An 18,003-nucleotide genomic window follows, 5' to 3' on the forward strand; every position below is an offset into this window, starting at 1 on the left:
TCGTTGATTATCAATCATTAATCTATGTCAAAAAAATTATTTAGTACAAAAAGTAGATTCATGTCTTTCAACCGAATTTTCCCATACCAAGAATTGTTTAAAGAGTTTAAATCTCTTACAACTTGAACTAATTGTTGTTCTTATGATTTATCTTTTTTTTTTTTTTGTGACAAATCTTATTATTTATCTTTGTTATTGCATAAAATATTAAATAAATAGTCGCACTATTGAAGAAGAAAAAAAGTAATATTAATCGAATAATAGCACTTATGTAAAATTCTCAACTTAAGTAAGAAAAAAAATTCAATGACAGGGACAATTACTAATTACTATGTCATTCATTTTTGCACGAACAGAATAATACATCTTTTTCATACTCGGAAATAGATCACTACTGCTTCTTTACAACTCTTGGTTTTATCTTTTCTACATTTGCTCTTTTAGTAAAGTTTACCTGAAAACACTTCACGGTTTATTTCGAAGAAGAAAAAAGTGTGCGTGAACTATTTGCTTTGTGACTATTTTGAAAATAACACTTTTGGTCCCTTGAAATACTTTACATGCCAGCTTGGATTTTTTAATTAAAATTAAATTTCAAAAATAAAAAATAAATATCACCACCACCATTTTCTCAACACTCTCAAATTAATGCGTTGAAGGTATTGTTTGATTGCACCCTAGAAAGGTTGTAGACAAAATAATGGTGAGTTTTGTTCTTGAACACCAAAACAGCATCACATGTGTTCAAGACAATACACCCAAGCATGATGTTACGTTGTCCTACAATCTCTGAAATCCCAAAGCATAGTTTTGAATCTGACTGCTGGGCAACTCAGCATGAATAAGAGCACCACGAGCACCCATCATATCAATTATGTATTCACTGCATCAGTACAATTTAATAACAAATTAAAATTGTTCCAACATTAACACATGATCAGCACAGTTAGTCTAATTAGAAGGCCGTTTGCCAAATATGAGAGGAGAGTATGATGCTAAAAGATATAGGATAAACTGTTGGTGGTCCGATTTCTATGAAAGAAGACCATTCGAATTGCAACTAAAAGTTATACAACTATCAAAGCAAGTATAAGTTGCTATAGATGAACTCCAAGAATGTACCAACTAGTCTGCAATAAATTAAACGATTATTCCCTTACGGATAATCACATTTACCACAAGTTCATATACTTCATTTAAGTATTTAACAATTTAATACATTCATTAATAAAGGGGGAATGATTCTCCTTCTAAACGACATGAAGAGTTTTGCGATGCATCCGAAATATAAAATGGAAAATGTCAAATTACTTTCTTTTGGAATCTCTGCCTCAGGAGTCTGGACTACTGTGGCGACAAAGTATAATAAGGAGTTTCTGACTCAAGAGAATTGCCAATTGTCATCAAACTATGCAAGAGGCTTAATCAAATTCAGAGCCCCATCATCAGTTCCTGCGTAATAGCTCCCTTTTACAAGCATGCAGCGAATATTAATCCTATCAGCAAGTATCTATCTAATCATCAGAAGAATGAAACTAGCTTCAGTTGAACTCAAATAAATTGGGTGAGTGTGACCAAGTTTGAAAATTCAAATTCAAGGTAACCTACAAGTAAATGTTCTCTGCCCGAGAGAGATAAAGGAAGTTCATTGTAGCTGTGTATATTGTTTTTTAATATACACCTTGCTTGGATAACAGACTTAATTTGCAGCTTATAGCATAAACACTATGAATAAGATATTTCTTTTGCACAAGATAAAATAAAGTCACATTATTTTTGTATAAGATATAAGCTGTTATCATAAGCTTTCTTGTAGAACTTATGGAAATCAGCTGAAAACGGCTTATGAACATGTCATAAAGTTGTTTTCATTAGTTCTCCCAAACAGTCTCAAAAGTACTTATGCCAGTAGCTAAGCTCAAATAAGCTAATCCGAACATGCCTTTAACATGAATGTTGCCATTCAACAAATGATAAGCATTGCCAGCTATGAAGATATGTACCATACACGCTCCACAGTTGAACAGAACAAATCAAATGGGACATAAAACTCAACAATTTAATGTATTCCACCTACAACAGGACGATGTCTAAAAATCGAACAAAAGCAATTGTCTCAACTCTCAAGTGTCTGAATTGTATATGCAAATTATCTTTAATAAATAAATTAAGAAAATCTTACCATAAAAAGTAGGGCTCGGTGACGCAAAAGTCTAACAAGACAGCCAAGAGGACAAAAGCTCTAAAGGAATCTCGCAATTTGTGACTCCTCATAGCCCACTTTTTCATGATTTTAGCAGCATTACTAACTGGTCTACCCATTCTACTAACAACATCAGCAAGTTTCTGGAAAAAAACAGTCCTAGTTCAGAAACCGAACACTGTTCAAACAAGGCAAATGTTTTTTACTCAAGCTGACTTAGCTCAACATCAAAAAACAGTCCTAGTTCAGAAACAGAACGCTGTTCAAAGAAGGCAAAGGTTTTTTCCTCAAGCTCAACATCAACAACGCAGTTCATCAAGATTATTTCATAATCAAAATTTTGTGAGGTGGGCACAGTTTTCAGATCCACCAACAATGGCATCTTTCCATGTTCAATTAAACTTGAGTCGATCCCATAGATATCATAAACCCCATCCATCACTTTCTTGTCATAAGCAATGGCATTGAAATTCTGCCAGAGATAAAAACATAGTCTGTTGCAATAAACACATTCCGAATATGATTATAAGTATAACTACCAGTTTTTCACTTTCTCCAAATAAGAAAACACATCATCATCATTTATCAGGTTCAAACCATAAACAGCATGAAACCAAACTAAATTTACATCCAAAACATATATAAACAAAATCCAATATTTCAACTATAAATTTCATTGTATATCATTCATGGCTTAAACTATACACCAACAGTACCAAAAAAATTATATAGACGTCTAGTCATATTTTATCATCTTTCAATAGTCAGGTTTCAACAATAAGTATTATGACATGGCAAAGACAGACTGAAATATTTACCTTCATCAATATCATTCACGAGTTCAATAACTATACACTAACAATGCAAAAAGTTTTAACCGTTCATTAAGCTATGTTACACCCAAAGTAGTTAACCCCGGATAGCGATGTGTAGCGGCCAACCCCAAAAGTGAGATAGCATATAGCGGGTATGACCGCTATTTGATAATTTTTTGGACAAATTACAATGGATAATGCCACGGATTCTAACCACATCTACAGCGGCCTACATTAAAACTGATTTTTTTTTTAATTGAATCCATGTCATTATCCATTGCTGCATATATTTCATCCATTGTGAGTTTTTACTCATTATCAACCATTCTTATCCATGGATGTGTTGTGCACAAACAAAACATCAAAAGACAGAAATAAGCAAAAGAGGAACCAGAGGAAGAAGCAAAAGAGAACAGAAGTAGAAGCATACTGTATTTTACAAAAATACTTGCCAATTTGGAAATTGAGTGGAAACATAGTTTACAAAATACTTGGCTATTGCTCAAAAAACTTTCTACATTAGTCATTGGCTATCACCAATAACTAATGATTGCAATCAATAGAAAACAGCATTTCATTTCATTGCAATAACAGTTGTAAGCCTACAAAGAAATCAAGAAACAAATTCTTTGTATATTATGGGAGTACAAAAAGTGAAGCCGCTATGTACACAACTTTACAAGTGAAAATTCTTCATCAATTTCGAAAAAGATTTAATAAATATCAAATAAATTTAGGCATAGCACTAGTATAACACAAACGATGTAGGACAGGAATCAAGAAGCAAATTCGTATTCTGTAATATGATAATTGACAGTATAAAAAGTGATGCAACAATGCAAGCAACCTTACAAGTGAAAATTCTTCATCAAATTTGAAAAATATTTAACAACTATCAAGTGAATTTAGTTAACACATAAATTTAAGCATAACCCTAGTATAACAATGTAGGAGAGGAATCAAGAAGCAAACTCCTCTTATATTCTAAGATAGTATAAAAGTGATGCCACAATGTAAGCAACCTTTCAAGTGAAAATTACTAATCAAAATTAACAAAGATTTAACAACTATCAAGTTCATTTAATAAAGACCTAAATTTAAGCCTAACCCTAGTGTTTCATTTTCTTCTTAGAATGTTCCCCCAAACTACTTTCAATCCTCTCTTCACCATCTTGACTCTTCCTCTTCTTCCTTTTCTCCACAGCATATAGTTTACTCTCACTCACTGCTTCAATTTTCTTGTTTGTCCTAATTTCTAAGTCCAGAGGACCCATCGGCCCTCCACTGTTCACACCGGTGCTTGGTTTTTTCTCTACCTCTTTCTGTTGTTCTTGTCCCTCTGCATTTTCAACTTCTGAATTCTTGCCCCTTTGCATTTTCACCTCACTCGCAGCTTCATTCCTCTTTTTTGACCTAACTTCTACACCCCGAGGAGCAACTGACACTCCGTTTTCAACCTTCGCATTGTTACTTATCTTTTTCTCCGTCTCTTTCGGTTGCTCAAAACCATTAACTTCTTGATTGAATTTAACATCAATCTGATTCGATTTCCCATCAACATTGCGAAACTCTTTCTCAGATTTCACATCAACACTATCATCTGTTATGTGGCTTTGACGATTCTTCCTATGAGATTTTGATAGTTTAAGTTCCTTGTGAAGCTGGTTGAGCAAGTTGAAACCCTTGAAAGTCTTTCCAAGAATAACATCATAGCCCCCTGAAGCACCATTGTCAGCAGAGACAAAATTGGAGAAAATTTTGGCAGCTCTGGAAAGCGAAATCTCTTTAGATGATTCACAACGACGGGTAATCGGCATCGATTTTCGCCAATTTCACCTTCCTACACATGTAAATAAACGTTAAAAACTAAACTATGTTGTTAATCGCGGTGCGGAATTGAGCTTATTCTGAAACGCGATTTTCAAAGGGAAGAAAATTTGGTAAAAAAGAAAAAGGAAAACCTGTATGATGTTTCTAGCGGCTGCCTTCGTCCCTACGATGACACGGCAAGGTTTTGCTTTTTCCGGGGAGTTGAGTTCCGATCGTTTCTGATACAACTAATAAGGGTTTTGTGATTTGATGAGGTGCTTGCTGAGGTTTATGTTCTTTTACTAGGGTCCTTTTGGTTCGAGAGTTTTGGAAGGGAGGGGAGGGAAGGGGAGTAAATCTCTTTAAAATTTTATTGCATAGCCATAATTATCCTTAAATTAATTTCAAATCTCAATATTAACCTTGTAACAACTTTTATTATTATTAGATTATATTATTTTTGTAACAATCTTATTATTATTATTAGGTTATCTTATTCTTGTAACAATTATTATTATTATTTTGTTATATTTTCCTTGTAACAATTTTTATTATTATATAATCTACCACTCTTATTTGTTAGATGTACAAACCGCTCTTACTACTATTTTGTTGTTGTCAACGACTGCTTGAGGCTTCCTCCAAAGTGAATTGTGAGTAATTTCATCATCTCATTGTCAAAAAAAACAATATGATGCTTGGAGCAAAGTACATGAGCAAGTTTAAGATAAAATAGCGGCTTAGATGTGTGCTTGTCTTTGTCAGTTTCTGAAATCGTAAAAACAAACAGTTTCTTTTATTTAATTAAGTTTAAGGGTAAAACGGTAAAATACTGTTAAAATCCCTCCCCTCCCCTTGTGAACCAAACACACTTTTAATTAAAAATATCTCCCCTCCACTCCCCTCCGTAAAAATCCCTCCCCTCCCCTCCCCTCCTAATTCTCGAACCAAACGGACCCTTAGGGTTTTAATAATTTTTAAAAATAAATTAAAATTTGTTTACTTTTTGAGCATAAAATTTGTGATAAAATCTCGAGCATTACTTTTCACACTTTATGTCTTTCCTCGCGCGCCGTATTTTTTTTTCTCCAAAATTACACTCGGAGCATTCCAAATTATATAATTCGGAATGATGTTTTATTTTGTTAAAGGGTAAGAAAATGAGTACGGGTTTTTCCGGATTTTGTAATCCGAAAACTTTAAAAAATAGGGCGCGTTACATGATGTTTCCGGATTACAAATCTGGAAACCCTCTAAACACCCTTTTTCAAGGTAAAACAGTCCGGATTATATAATCCAAACTGTATCAGCACAAATTCTAAAAATGTTTGTAACATGGATAGTCATTTTAGGGACAATATTAATCTTCCTAACTCTCATCCTTCTGTTTTGGGTCATTGTTACCTGTTCTTAGGCAGAAATCGAGTTTTCGGATTACTTGATCGGATTGCTCCGAAACTTCCCCATAAAATCAGAAAAAATTCAAGGACCATGACTCCCTTAGAAAGGACTTCTTCTGGGACTCCGCCCCTCAAAATAAAAAATTCCATCGTTTAGACCCATTTTTAATTTTTCATATTCTCAGAAAAATCTGAAAAAATTTGCATTAGTTTTATTTGATTTTTAGAATTTTTTGGTGCTATTTTTATATTTTTATGATTTTATTTGACAGGTTTTTAGCATTTTTTACTTAGTTATTTTTTGTTGTTTTTAAAAGCAAAACTGCTGAAATGTGAGAGTCTGATGGCTGGTTATACATAAGAATTGTCCGGATTATAAAATCCAAAATAGTAAACGTGAATCCGGATTTTAAAATTCGGAATGCACAAGGGCATTTCTGAAAATTTTACAGGGCGCGGGAGAAGGCCATAGGGTGGGAAAAGTAATAGTCTAAAATCTGTTTAAATAGAAGTAGATTGGGCTTGTGCTAAGAATCTCATTTGAGCAAAAAATTTTGTGAATTTCTTTTTCCACCCTCTAAAAATTTGCATTAGTTTTATTTGATTTTTAGAATTTTTTGGTGCTATTTTTATATTTTTATGATTTTATTTGACAGGTTTTTAGCATTTTTTACTTAGTTATTTTTTGTTGTTTTTAAAAGCAAAACTGCTGAAATGTGAGAGTTTGATGACTGATTATACATAAGAATTGTCCGGATTATAAAATCCAAAATAGTAAACATGAATCCGAATTTTAAAATTCGGAATGCACAAGGGCATTTCTGAAAATTTTACAGGGCGCGGGAGAAGGCCATAGGGTAGGAAAAGTAATAGTCTAAAATCTGTTCAAATAGAAGTAGATTGGGCTTGTGTTAAGAATCTCATTTGAGCATAAAATTTTGTGAATTTCTTTTTCCACCCTCTAAGCTTCTCACGTGTCTATTTTCGAATTCTAAAATTCGAAAAATAAAGGGTTTTTGAGCGTATTTACACCTTTTAGAATATATAATTTGAAACATGGTAGGACACGTGAGAAGAAAGTAGGGTGAAATAAGAAATTCTCTAAAAATTTATCATGTACTCTAAACTTATTCTTTCACTCATACAAAACATAAAAAATTTAATTTACCTCATTTGTAATTTTACCTCCTCCTCCTCCTCCTCATCCTCCTCCTTCTCATTGACTTATTGACCCGAAGCATAAGCAAGTCATCTCACAATGTTAGAGGACGTTAGCACAACATTAACTTGTCAGACGAAAGCAGAACCAAGTTGTCCCGTCGTGTAAGGGGAAAATAGCACGACACTAACTTGTTGGTCGTTAGCACAACAATGACTCACTGTGCAGAAGAAAAGGCTAACCGCCATACAAGGGAACAACAAAATGCCATGTTGTCTTGGGATGGGAAAGAGTGAAGCATCATGTTTTACCATGATTGAGACAATGTTTGGCCAATGCCTACTCAAGTCATGATCGAGACAAGATGATCCCCTCTTTCCTAGCAAATCTTATGACAATTTATTGAGGTATGATTATAATGTCCTAAACATGCAATAAATTCTGAAAAAAAAATCACCTCTAGGTTACTTTTTAAGTTTTACGAAAATTGATTCAATTCTATAAACCTATTATCTATCGAAAATATTTTGTGGGGGTGAAATCAAATGACAAGAGGGGTGAAATTGGAATTTTTTTGGTTGGTCAACATGAAAGTATAAATGTAGGGATGCGGATAAAATTTTGTTTAAGTATATTTATACCATTATGTAACGGCAACTCAAAAGTTAACTGCTATAAAAAAATTAATGTTGGCCGGACCTTTTTATGCATAAATTTACCGTTAACAACTCCGTAGTATTTCAAATTTAAAGTTTCGTACGGGTATTTTGATGAGATATATTATTATGGGAGCTTACTTTCAAAGAGATAAAGAAGGTTGATTAAAAAAATCATGGGAGTACTGATAAAAGCATAGTGTAAGCATATAAATTTCTCATGACTCAATGTGATATGTGCTTGTGAATAATTAATATGAATAGTCCAATAGCACCATTTTAGTGGCTAGTGGTAAGCCTATTTTGTCAATGTGTGAGTGGAATATAAGTTATTTGATGAACAAAGATGCTAAGTTGAACATAATATGTCAACTAGAGGTTTCATTGTTGACTTGGTAAAAATCTCTTATCCTTGCCATTTATGGGATTTGGTTGATATCTCTTGCTTGCTGCAATGAGTCAAAAATCCAGAAGACTGTGTTAGATGCTAGTTATTTGAGGGAAACATAAGAGAGATGGTATAACCATAGTGAGTCCAGTTAATGGGAATGAGGTGGCCAAGAGCACAGAAGAAATGCTGCAACCAGAATATAAAGAGAGGGTCTGGAAAGCCAAAGAAACTTAGAATTAGAGAGTTGATGCACTAAATTAGATACAAATCCACAAGCTTGGTGTATATTTTGTTTTTTTAATATGTTTGGATTCCCGTGTCCCCAACAAAATCTCAAATCAGAAAACTTGATTCGTGCATCGCCTTTAACAAGCATGGAGATTGTTTTTTCATCTCTCAAGATCCGCTTGCTAATTGTCTTTTAGTATCTTCATGAAAATGGAATTGCAGAAAAACGAAATATTTAAGCAATGGAATTGGGTAAATTTTAGGATTTCTGTTGAATCTAGGATTTTAATTTATTTTACTTTTTTGGAAAATTGAATGAAATAACTGAAAAATAGAAATTTAAAATTGAGAACTAAAACTCAACTGAAGATTAACTTACATAGGTACACATCTTTTCACGGCCAATTCTATGATACACAAGTGAGACGAGTCTTGCATCATGCTTAAGCTAGTTTCCACCATTTGACCAACACCATTAAATTAAAAGAAATATGATGCGGCTTCTTTATCCAATTATGAAAAAGACACTTGTGCATGGTGCAAGACTATTTTGCTTGTGCATGTTAGACAAAGCTTCCTGCTAAAAGTTATCCGTATGAAATTTGTGCATCTCTTTATAAACATTCGACAAGTAAAAACCTATAAAAACTTGTTGATATTTATGATCCGCGGGGTTAACACAAATATCAGGATCCATATTCCCTACAATCACATTACATGCAGGCCAGTGGCTACAATGATGAACAATATAGAATGCAGTATTACAATCAATAAATACTCCACCGTGCCAGATTCCCAATCAGAAACTTGTAGGATAATTTATAACTGGAATGCTAATCCCACCTTAGAATTGCTTTGGAAGCTAGTAAACATTGTCACCATGTCTGAGTCTATACATCAACTGCTACTAGAACCAACAACAACCTAAATGGTGTAAAACAAAGATTTAGCTACCAACAATAAGGCAAATTCCATTTTATGCCTTTGTGTTTAACATCAGAAGGAAACAGAAAGCACAGAAAATAATCTGGGAAAAAGAACACAGAAGGAAGAGAATCTAACCTGTGAATGGCCACCAGCACAACACTCTCTTGCTATAACTAATTTTATTAGGCTGCAGAGTCCTTCTGTATAAAAAATAATGACAATTATCACGCTAGGCAGAGATCATAGGTAGGCTGCATAACAGTTACAAACTTTAATAGTCAAGGGATATTCATATTATAGAACTGTTAGGGATTACTATTGCATATATTCCACCCCCTTCTCCTTTTGAAGGGCACAACAGAGGAAAAAGTTGTCCAACATCATCCAGAGACCGCGATTCTTTAAATGTCTATTTATTTCATCTATACAACTGTGTATATGATACTTCTGACCTTCATCTAACATCAGAAAAGACGATGGCTTTACGTCATAGGATCTATCCAGAATATACCCTTAAAAAAATATTCATAATAGTACGAGGCTTGTTTAAACAAAGTCACCTTTCATATTCATCATGAATTATTGATGTATTTTTTCACAAACACCCGTAGGCATAGTAAGCAGTTTAGTAATTACAATACAGGCCACAGGTAAGCATAGAGCATATTGTACTTGTGGCCCATATTGCAAGAAAAAACATATTTAGCAAAGACAATGCAACACATAAGTATCTCTAACCAAGCTAGCTTGCAATTATGATCACATCTATAATTCGCAGGTATTGGCTTGAATACAAGTCTTTACTCTTTAGTCTACCTTTGGCTGCAATATCTTTTGACTATCACTGAAATATTGATTTGGATGGTTAATCCCTGCATCGCATTGCACGCCGTGAAGAGCTTCAAATGTCAAGGTACATGCTAACTGCACATACAGTACCCATATATCAGATATTAAGTTCAAAGGTTTAACCTAATAATTGGAGTTCATCAGGTTATGTTGAGACCTACCTGATAATGTCTATTTCGCACTTTGTCCATGACATCTTCCATGGCTCGACTGTTCACCCCCATTCTGCTGAGAGCAGCTCTTAGATTCTCTTCACTGTTAAATTCAAAAGGCATCAAATAAACATCATGCCATGACTAGGCAAAAAAAAAAAAACATCAGAGAATGAGGCTGAACTGTTGGTAAACAAGTAGGCCCCACTGCATGTGGGTGTTTGTAGTCAAAGACAATTGCAACAAGGAACTGCCAAAGTTTCTACAATGCATTAAATGCATGAGGTGAAAATCTTCTACTCTAGTATAGCTATGTTGCAGAGTTTGTTATTCACATTGTCCATTGCAACAACTATTGACAAAGATGCATTACGTTTACATTGCCTCATTTCTATATAAATAAGAAATGAGTTAAAACTCCTTTAACTCTATTTGGGTGCAGCTTATTCCCTATTATTTTGATTGAAGGGAACCCCCAAAATCACACAATTTGAGAAAATAAAAAACACAAGGCATGGCCAATACTAGAGTAAGCTGTAAGAAAATATAGGTGGCGTGAGAAGAGATGTGAAACTGCATTGTTCTTAAGGATTAACTCGAGTAAAATCTGTGAACTATTCGAAAAAAATGACCCACTATGAGGAAAAGGTGTAGTAGTGGGGTTAGACCGAGCCAATAAAATAACAAAAGGTTAAAATAGAAATAAGGTTCTAATAATGAGATCAGATGGAGACAATATTTTGTCTATACAGAACAAAGTCAAACTTTTATTTTGACAGGGACCAAGTCAAAAACTTATCACAGGTATAATACTCAAAAAATAATTATCGAATGTAAAATCATCATATTTCTCGCTAAGCAATGTGGGGTTTAGTATCTTTAAAATGTTTGAAATACACACAATTTCCAAGTTCTGCCACAATTAGAATATATTCAATACATTTATGGAGTAAACAATATTTGAAACATACATTCATTCTAAAGTACACTGAAATAAACTTGATTAATTTACCACTCATAGATCTGTAGATTATAAAGCCAACATATATAATTTAATAGCAGGAGAGGATATTAAATTGCTCTTGAATCTTTCCACTATGACACCACAAGCCAAAAAATTATTTATCAAATAAAACTCAAAATGGAGAAAAATGTATCTAATTCATAAATCAGGTTTGGAAAGCTAAACTAGCCAATTAATTGGTTTAATAGGTTCCAAGATTGACCTGAAATGTCGATAGGGGCAACCATGATGATCTCCAGCACCAGGAGTTGATGAAATAACCTTTGAACAGGAATAGGGTGTATAATCCTGACATGCATCAGAATATTAGTTTTTGAAACTTATCACATGCGGCATAGCAACACATTGGAAACAAACAACTGAGTATTTCCAATCTAGTTTTGAATTGTAAAATAAAATCGCAAAACACCCCTGTAAAAGGAATATATTTGTGACATGCCAAAAATCAGTTTAAGTTATTCCAATAAAAAATCAGTTAAGTTTAGTACTTACAGTTCTCTTCCCTTCCTTTCCATAATTATGGCGTATGTTATATGAATATTCTTTCTCAAACTTCTCCAAACCAACCTACAACCAGATCTTACAATTAATTAATCATTGATGTAATTTGACAAATATAGAACAGTATATAAAAATACGAATAACTATTCAAAGATTATACACCGATATGTCTAGAGAGATATGGGATAAATTGAATGTATAATATGAATAGTGCAATTCAACAGTTCTATAATATGAAATAGTGCAATTCAACATTCATTCTCATTGTAATAAACTGAATAGATAGATAGACAGATTAAAGGCAAAACTGTTGTGATTCTCACATGTTTAACTTTAAAGTATGAATGAGTATGTAGATTTCAGTTTATAGAGATCATGTACAAAAAAAAAAAAAAAAAAAGATCATGTACAAGAATTGTACTTACCTTTTTAGAGAACTCGGCTCTCCAAAATGCAAGTGCATCATCAAGGTTCAAACCAACACCCTGCTTATTACAGAGAAAAGAACAAAAGATGAGAACACTGAAGACAGACGGCGGAAAGAATTAACACTCATTGAAAAGAAAGCAAATTAAATTAACGTATATGCACAAAGGAATGATCTGTCAAACCAATAAGATAAGCTGCATCATGGACACCCACATGTAAATGCGTGTGAAATGTCAAGCTACAATTAATGGTATTATCAATATGCTCAGACCGACCTTGAGAAAGAGGCCTAGTTGCATCCTTCCACCGTGCTTTAAATGATGGTCCTCTTTCAGCTGCACAAGGGTGGCATAAATCAAGAGTCAGGACAGATGAGACAAGAAAAGGACAAAATGAAGACTCGTTATAAAAGATGAGTTAAGAAGAAAAAAAAGAAATTAAAAATGAACTGCAGAGTGAGAATTGAGAAACACAATATATGGATCGTAGTTTATGACTGATCTCTTACCTTATCAAACAGGTGACGCATGCACAGAGGAAATGAGCTCTTGGCAACTTGATCAATGTCTTTTAAAGATATCTCAGCGTACTCTCTTGGCTGCAGAGGTACTCAATCAAAGGGACAATTAATTTCCAAACCAACATCACATTAACACCTAATAATGGTGACAAATGAACGAATATACCACATTAATTACCTGAGAAAAATCAGGACCCAGATAACTTGAGCTCAAGGCTTCCACAATCTACAATAAACCTAGTCAACATCAATTAAAAGGAAAGGATATACTGATAAACAAAGAGCACGACCACACTTACAGGAGTCAATCTATGTTTCTCCTGTTCTCTGATTGAAGATGTCCATTTTCTGCAACAATATAGAAACCCTAAGAATCTGAAGACAGAAAATTCTTCTGTAATATAGATTAGAACATTTATTGAGATCCAAATGACCAACAAAACCTGTTTGTAAGGACGAGTGTCTTTGACAGCTGACTGCGGAATAGCGTGGCTACAAGCGAAACAACCTGTGAAGGAATCAGAATTGAAACATAATAAAAGGTTTGCTATAACCAATACACTGATATTATAAAACAACTAATAGAAAGCAATTACAAACCAACCTGATTCATTGCAACATAAGCATATCCTTGACTTATAAACACTTGACGCCGAGCTACAAGTTCTGGAACTTCTTCAAATGGTACCTATTTGGGAATGAAATGCAAGATATTCAAATGTCATAAACACTGAGTAGAGAGAGGGGATAATTCTAGATTAAGATGACATCAAGAATATATAATTTCCACTCCATGCATTTTTTAGAGACTAATGCTAGCAACACTCTCTTTTGAACACCCTCCCTAATACTCACTCTCTTATTGGTTTAAATTATTGTGGGACTTTGAAAATTGAACCTACACAAAGTGGTGGGACATACATTGATTTCATCCAATAAAAGAGTGAGTGCTAGAGAGTGTTGAAAAGTGAGAGGTGCTAGCATTCCTCTTTTTTATAAAGGTTCCTCCCACAAGATTATTCAATCTTACATTCATTGTCATGATGGATACAATCAAATGCAAGTTGTTTGATATGTTTTTAGGGAAAGTAATGAAAAATAGAGAGATGAAAGTGAGTTGAAAGAAGATATTTTCTCAAACACCCCGCTCATAAACAAACTTCTGAAAACTAAAAACAGCATTTCTACTTCCTTATCCCTTCAAAATAGTGCACAGAAATTTATCATATCTGACTTCATAATACCTAACTGATCATCAGTCTTATATAGTGACAGAAAGTTAAAAGGGAAAAGATAACACACATACCTTGTAAAAGATAGCATCAACTGGAAAAAAGAAAAGCAAATGATAGGCCCGTCAGATATAAATAAGTAGTCAAAAACAGGAAATGACTTGTAAACTTCAAGAAGAGAAAGGATTTAGAACTATTGAAAATGTATATCCTTGCCCTACATTAGAATAGCTGCACAAACATATCATATCACTTGTAAAATCCCCAAGATATCTTTTACATGTGGGTGAAGGATATCTTGCAACTTCTACCTCAGTGCTTGATTTACATGCTAAAGGAAAAAGGAAATGCGCCTTAGGCGGCAGCAACAACTGGATACTTATATGTTCCTACCCATTCAACCTCCAGCACAGCGCATGGAAATCATTTAAGCTGAAAAGAAGAATGAAATCTATGCCAATACTGTAAATGATCATTGAATAAGGAAAACACCGTCTTCCTACCTGTGGGTGAAGGCTGACCCATGGAACGTGCAACTTGTCCCAATTTCTCTTTTATGCTCTGGAAATCAAAAGATTCATATTTTAACGTACCGAGAGATATTTGTTATTCTAAACTAAATTTTGCTTTAATTCACTTCATAGAAATAATAACAATGAAATGAAAACCTATAAAACAAATGGCATGTCATTACCTCAAATTCCACATTGTTAACAGCCTTGCAAGTAAGGTCAAATTCGTCCATGATCGCCCTCTGTGCACTCACAGGAAAAACATGCGATAATTAGCATCTTACTTGAAATGCAAAATACATGTGGTTAAGGACAGATTTTACCTGAGCTTCAGTAGTTAGAAAACGAAAACGGTAGCGAAAAAGTGCACATTCCATAGAGAGAAACCATTTCCTCAAGTCCTCCCTAGTCATACAGGTCAATATTCAAGTAATTTAGTATATGTTGAATAACTTAGGGATGTAGTTTGGATTTCTTTATGAATATAATATTCTTTCTCAATCTGTTTGAGTTTAATCCTTGCTTTTGTCTGAAAAATTGTCATTCAGGATCAATATGTGTGTATAATATACGTGGATGAGGAATGAACCACTCCCTCTACATAAAGAATGTTAATACTTAACAATCTCAGTCTATATTGATTACCAATTGACTCACTTTCTTGCAATCTCTTATTTATATTGATCAAAATGTCATTTTCCAAACAACGGCATAATGATTAAGCTTTGGATCGCAGTGTTGTTAAATAGAAACTATAGTGGTGCTATTCCACACTATAGCGTAGCAGAGTTTGGACAAACCGCTATTGCTCCACGATACGCTATATAGTACAAAATGTTGTCAAAATAGTAGCACTATAACACTATTGCAGAGCGGAATTTTAACAATCTGCTGTTTTCTGCTATCCTTGATTGACAACATTGGGATCACAGAAAAGGGAATACCTTTTTAAATTGGATGGAACAACAGAAAACTAAAAACACAGTAAAGAGAGAGAGAGAGAGCTCTTACGTTCTACAATACACGAGACGTAAAACAAAATGAGATATAATATCCTTGTTCAGAACTTCAGAAGCATGTTGATGTCTCATGTTCATTTTCCATAGGTCCTTTACCTGTGGCAAATGAGGTTTTTACATGAGAATAGTTCACAAGAGAAAATGAATATCTAGTAAACTAATGATCTATTCATATTAGCAAAAAACCAGAATTTTACCAATTTTTCCATTTCATCCGGTTTCTTCCCTCGCGACAAACCATCAGAAATCCCCTTGAGAACTGTAGCGAGCAATAATATACATCAATTATCAAAATATGCATCACAATCTATGAAACACTGATACAGACACCAAACACTGACACGGATAATTATTTGAAAAAATGACTTAATTGAATGTAATCACTAGTGTAGGTGTTTTGTCGAACACCTGACACGCATTGGATCAGAAGTGTCGGTGCTACATTGATAGCAACATCTCAAACACATAACACTACGAATCAATTGCAAATTTCAGATCTTCAGTCAAACACTACACTCAAATTACGATTCAAACCCTAGGAACGAAAACATGGAGAAATAGAAGCATGTGGTTACAAATAGAACAGATCCATGGAAATTGAAGAAGCAGAACGCGATTAGTACCTCTGAGACGATCGATGGCGAAGGATTCGAAATCTTCGAGTCGAACTTCAAGCGGCGGAGCAGAGCGATAGAGGGGAATAGTTGGAGCAGAAACGGCGTCGTTAGAGGAAAATAAGTTCCGGTGACTCTGAGGTCGAACAACTTCCATTGCTTTCTCTTGCGGTGACGAAGGTAGAACAGTGAAATGCTATGTCAATCTGTGACTCGTTTGAGTTGCTGATTTCCTTCCACTTTGTGAAATTGTCGCGCCAAATTATTGAGCCCGGGGTACAAAATGGCGGGAAAATTATCTTTTTCTCTCTCTAGTTTTTTCTTTTTCTGGAAAATTACATTCGAATTTAAGTTTTAAGTATATTAGTTTAAAAAATGAAAAATACGTAAATGAAAAGAGAAAGACCAATTGAAATTAATGAAAATAATGCAAAAATATTTTGTCTTAAATTAAAACGAATTTTTGATAAAAAAAAAATCTTGGGAAAATTACACTAACCTCCCCTGAGATATACGTAAATGTAACTTACACCCCTTCTATTTTATAACTTAGCAAATACCTCCCTTATTTGTTTGTTAATTGGCTCTCCAAACCCCTATAACTAACGTCCACTTAACTTTGGTCAACATTTGTGTTTGACATCTCTCTATGTAACCGATATACAAGAGGTAACCAACAAAAAGTTCCACTGCTGTTAATACATCAATTCCAGCTGATGATGATATACCAATGAAAAGATTTAGACCAAACAAGCTAAGCACATATGAATCTGTGACAGATAAATTATCACAACCAACAAAGCCACTTCTAATTCAAAAACCCAGCCCATCCAATGACCGTCAAATATAGTTATAAATCACAACAAAAATTAGCATGATAATCCATCACTAAGCAGTAAAAATATCCATATCCACATCCATACTAATAGCCAACATTTTCAGTTATTTAATTTCATATTTATGTTGTCTTTTGAAACCAGTCTTTGACCCATATGTCATAACGACAACTCATATTCCTTGCTCCAATCTAATTTACATATTTTCATGGAGAGATTGAACAAAATGATGTGAATAAATGAAATTTTATACACATGAGATGATGAGAATATTCAAGGTGGATCCAAATTTGGCTTTGATTAAGAATTCAAAGGTTTTAATAGATTGAAAATCTGAATGAAACATCAAGGAGCAATATATGGATGAATCTCTAGTCTCAAATCTCATTATGTTTGCATTTTGAGGGGGATCCGATCCACCACTCCCATATTTCTCTTTACTAATCTTATTGTCAGTTTTCCCAATAGGTGAAGCGGCAGACTACAATTAATTAGGGAGGGTCTAACCATTCGAAACTAAGGAGATGGATAAATAGGTACTTATATCTATTAACGATGAATGGATTCATGGAGCGAAAACGAATATTAGAAAAGTATATACTAACGGTATTGGATGGAGATATAACGACAGGGGTTGTTGTTGACAATTGAGAAAATAGAGGGGGTGTCCGTTATATTTACACAAATTTAAGGGGAGGTGAGTGTAATTTTCACAAAAAAAAATTAT

At 34.0% G+C, this 18,003-nt stretch overlaps 2 protein-coding genes across 3 annotated transcripts; both read right to left on the reverse strand.

Annotated features, from left to right (window-relative positions):
* Positions 1-1,117: 1,117 nt before the first annotated feature.
* LOC11438615 (uncharacterized) lies at positions 1,118-5,139 on the reverse strand. 2 transcript variants are annotated; one of them, XR_005643744.1, is made up of 3 exons: positions 4,980-5,139; positions 2,183-4,858; positions 1,118-1,514 (listed from the first exon to the last, which is right to left on the reverse strand). XR_005643744.1 is itself a non-coding variant. In XM_003630447.4 (2 exons), exon 2 carries the CDS (start codon positions 4,833-4,835, stop codon positions 4,128-4,130), a length of 708 nt encoding a protein of 235 aa, XP_003630495.1. In that variant the 5' UTR covers positions 4,836-4,858; positions 4,980-5,139; the 3' UTR covers positions 1,118-4,127. The 2 variants fall into 2 exon arrangements, 1 of the variants encoding a protein (XP_003630495.1); XM_003630447.4 differs by having other exon boundaries at positions 1,118-4,858.
* Positions 5,140-9,253: 4,114 nt separating this feature from the next.
* Positions 9,254-16,755, reverse strand: LOC11439551 (probable DNA primase large subunit). Its single transcript, XM_003630448.4, has 20 exons — positions 16,450-16,755; positions 16,024-16,085; positions 15,819-15,922; positions 15,131-15,212; positions 14,990-15,049; positions 14,799-14,856; positions 14,370-14,389; positions 13,668-13,751; positions 13,507-13,571; positions 13,363-13,411; positions 13,242-13,289; positions 13,052-13,141; positions 12,819-12,878; positions 12,540-12,599; positions 12,106-12,180; positions 11,816-11,901; positions 10,599-10,692; positions 10,405-10,512; positions 9,724-9,788; positions 9,254-9,585 (listed from the first exon to the last, which is right to left on the reverse strand). Exons 1-19 carry the CDS (start codon positions 16,595-16,597, stop codon positions 9,771-9,773), a joined length of 1,371 nt encoding a protein of 456 aa, XP_003630496.2. The 5' UTR covers positions 16,598-16,755; the 3' UTR covers positions 9,254-9,585; positions 9,724-9,770.
* Positions 16,756-18,003: the final 1,248 nt, after the last annotated feature.

This window comes from Medicago truncatula, chromosome 8 (genome assembly GCF_003473485.1).
Source record: "Medicago truncatula cultivar Jemalong A17 chromosome 8, MtrunA17r5.0-ANR, whole genome shotgun sequence".
NCBI lineage: Eukaryota > Viridiplantae > Streptophyta > Magnoliopsida > Fabales > Fabaceae > Medicago > Medicago truncatula.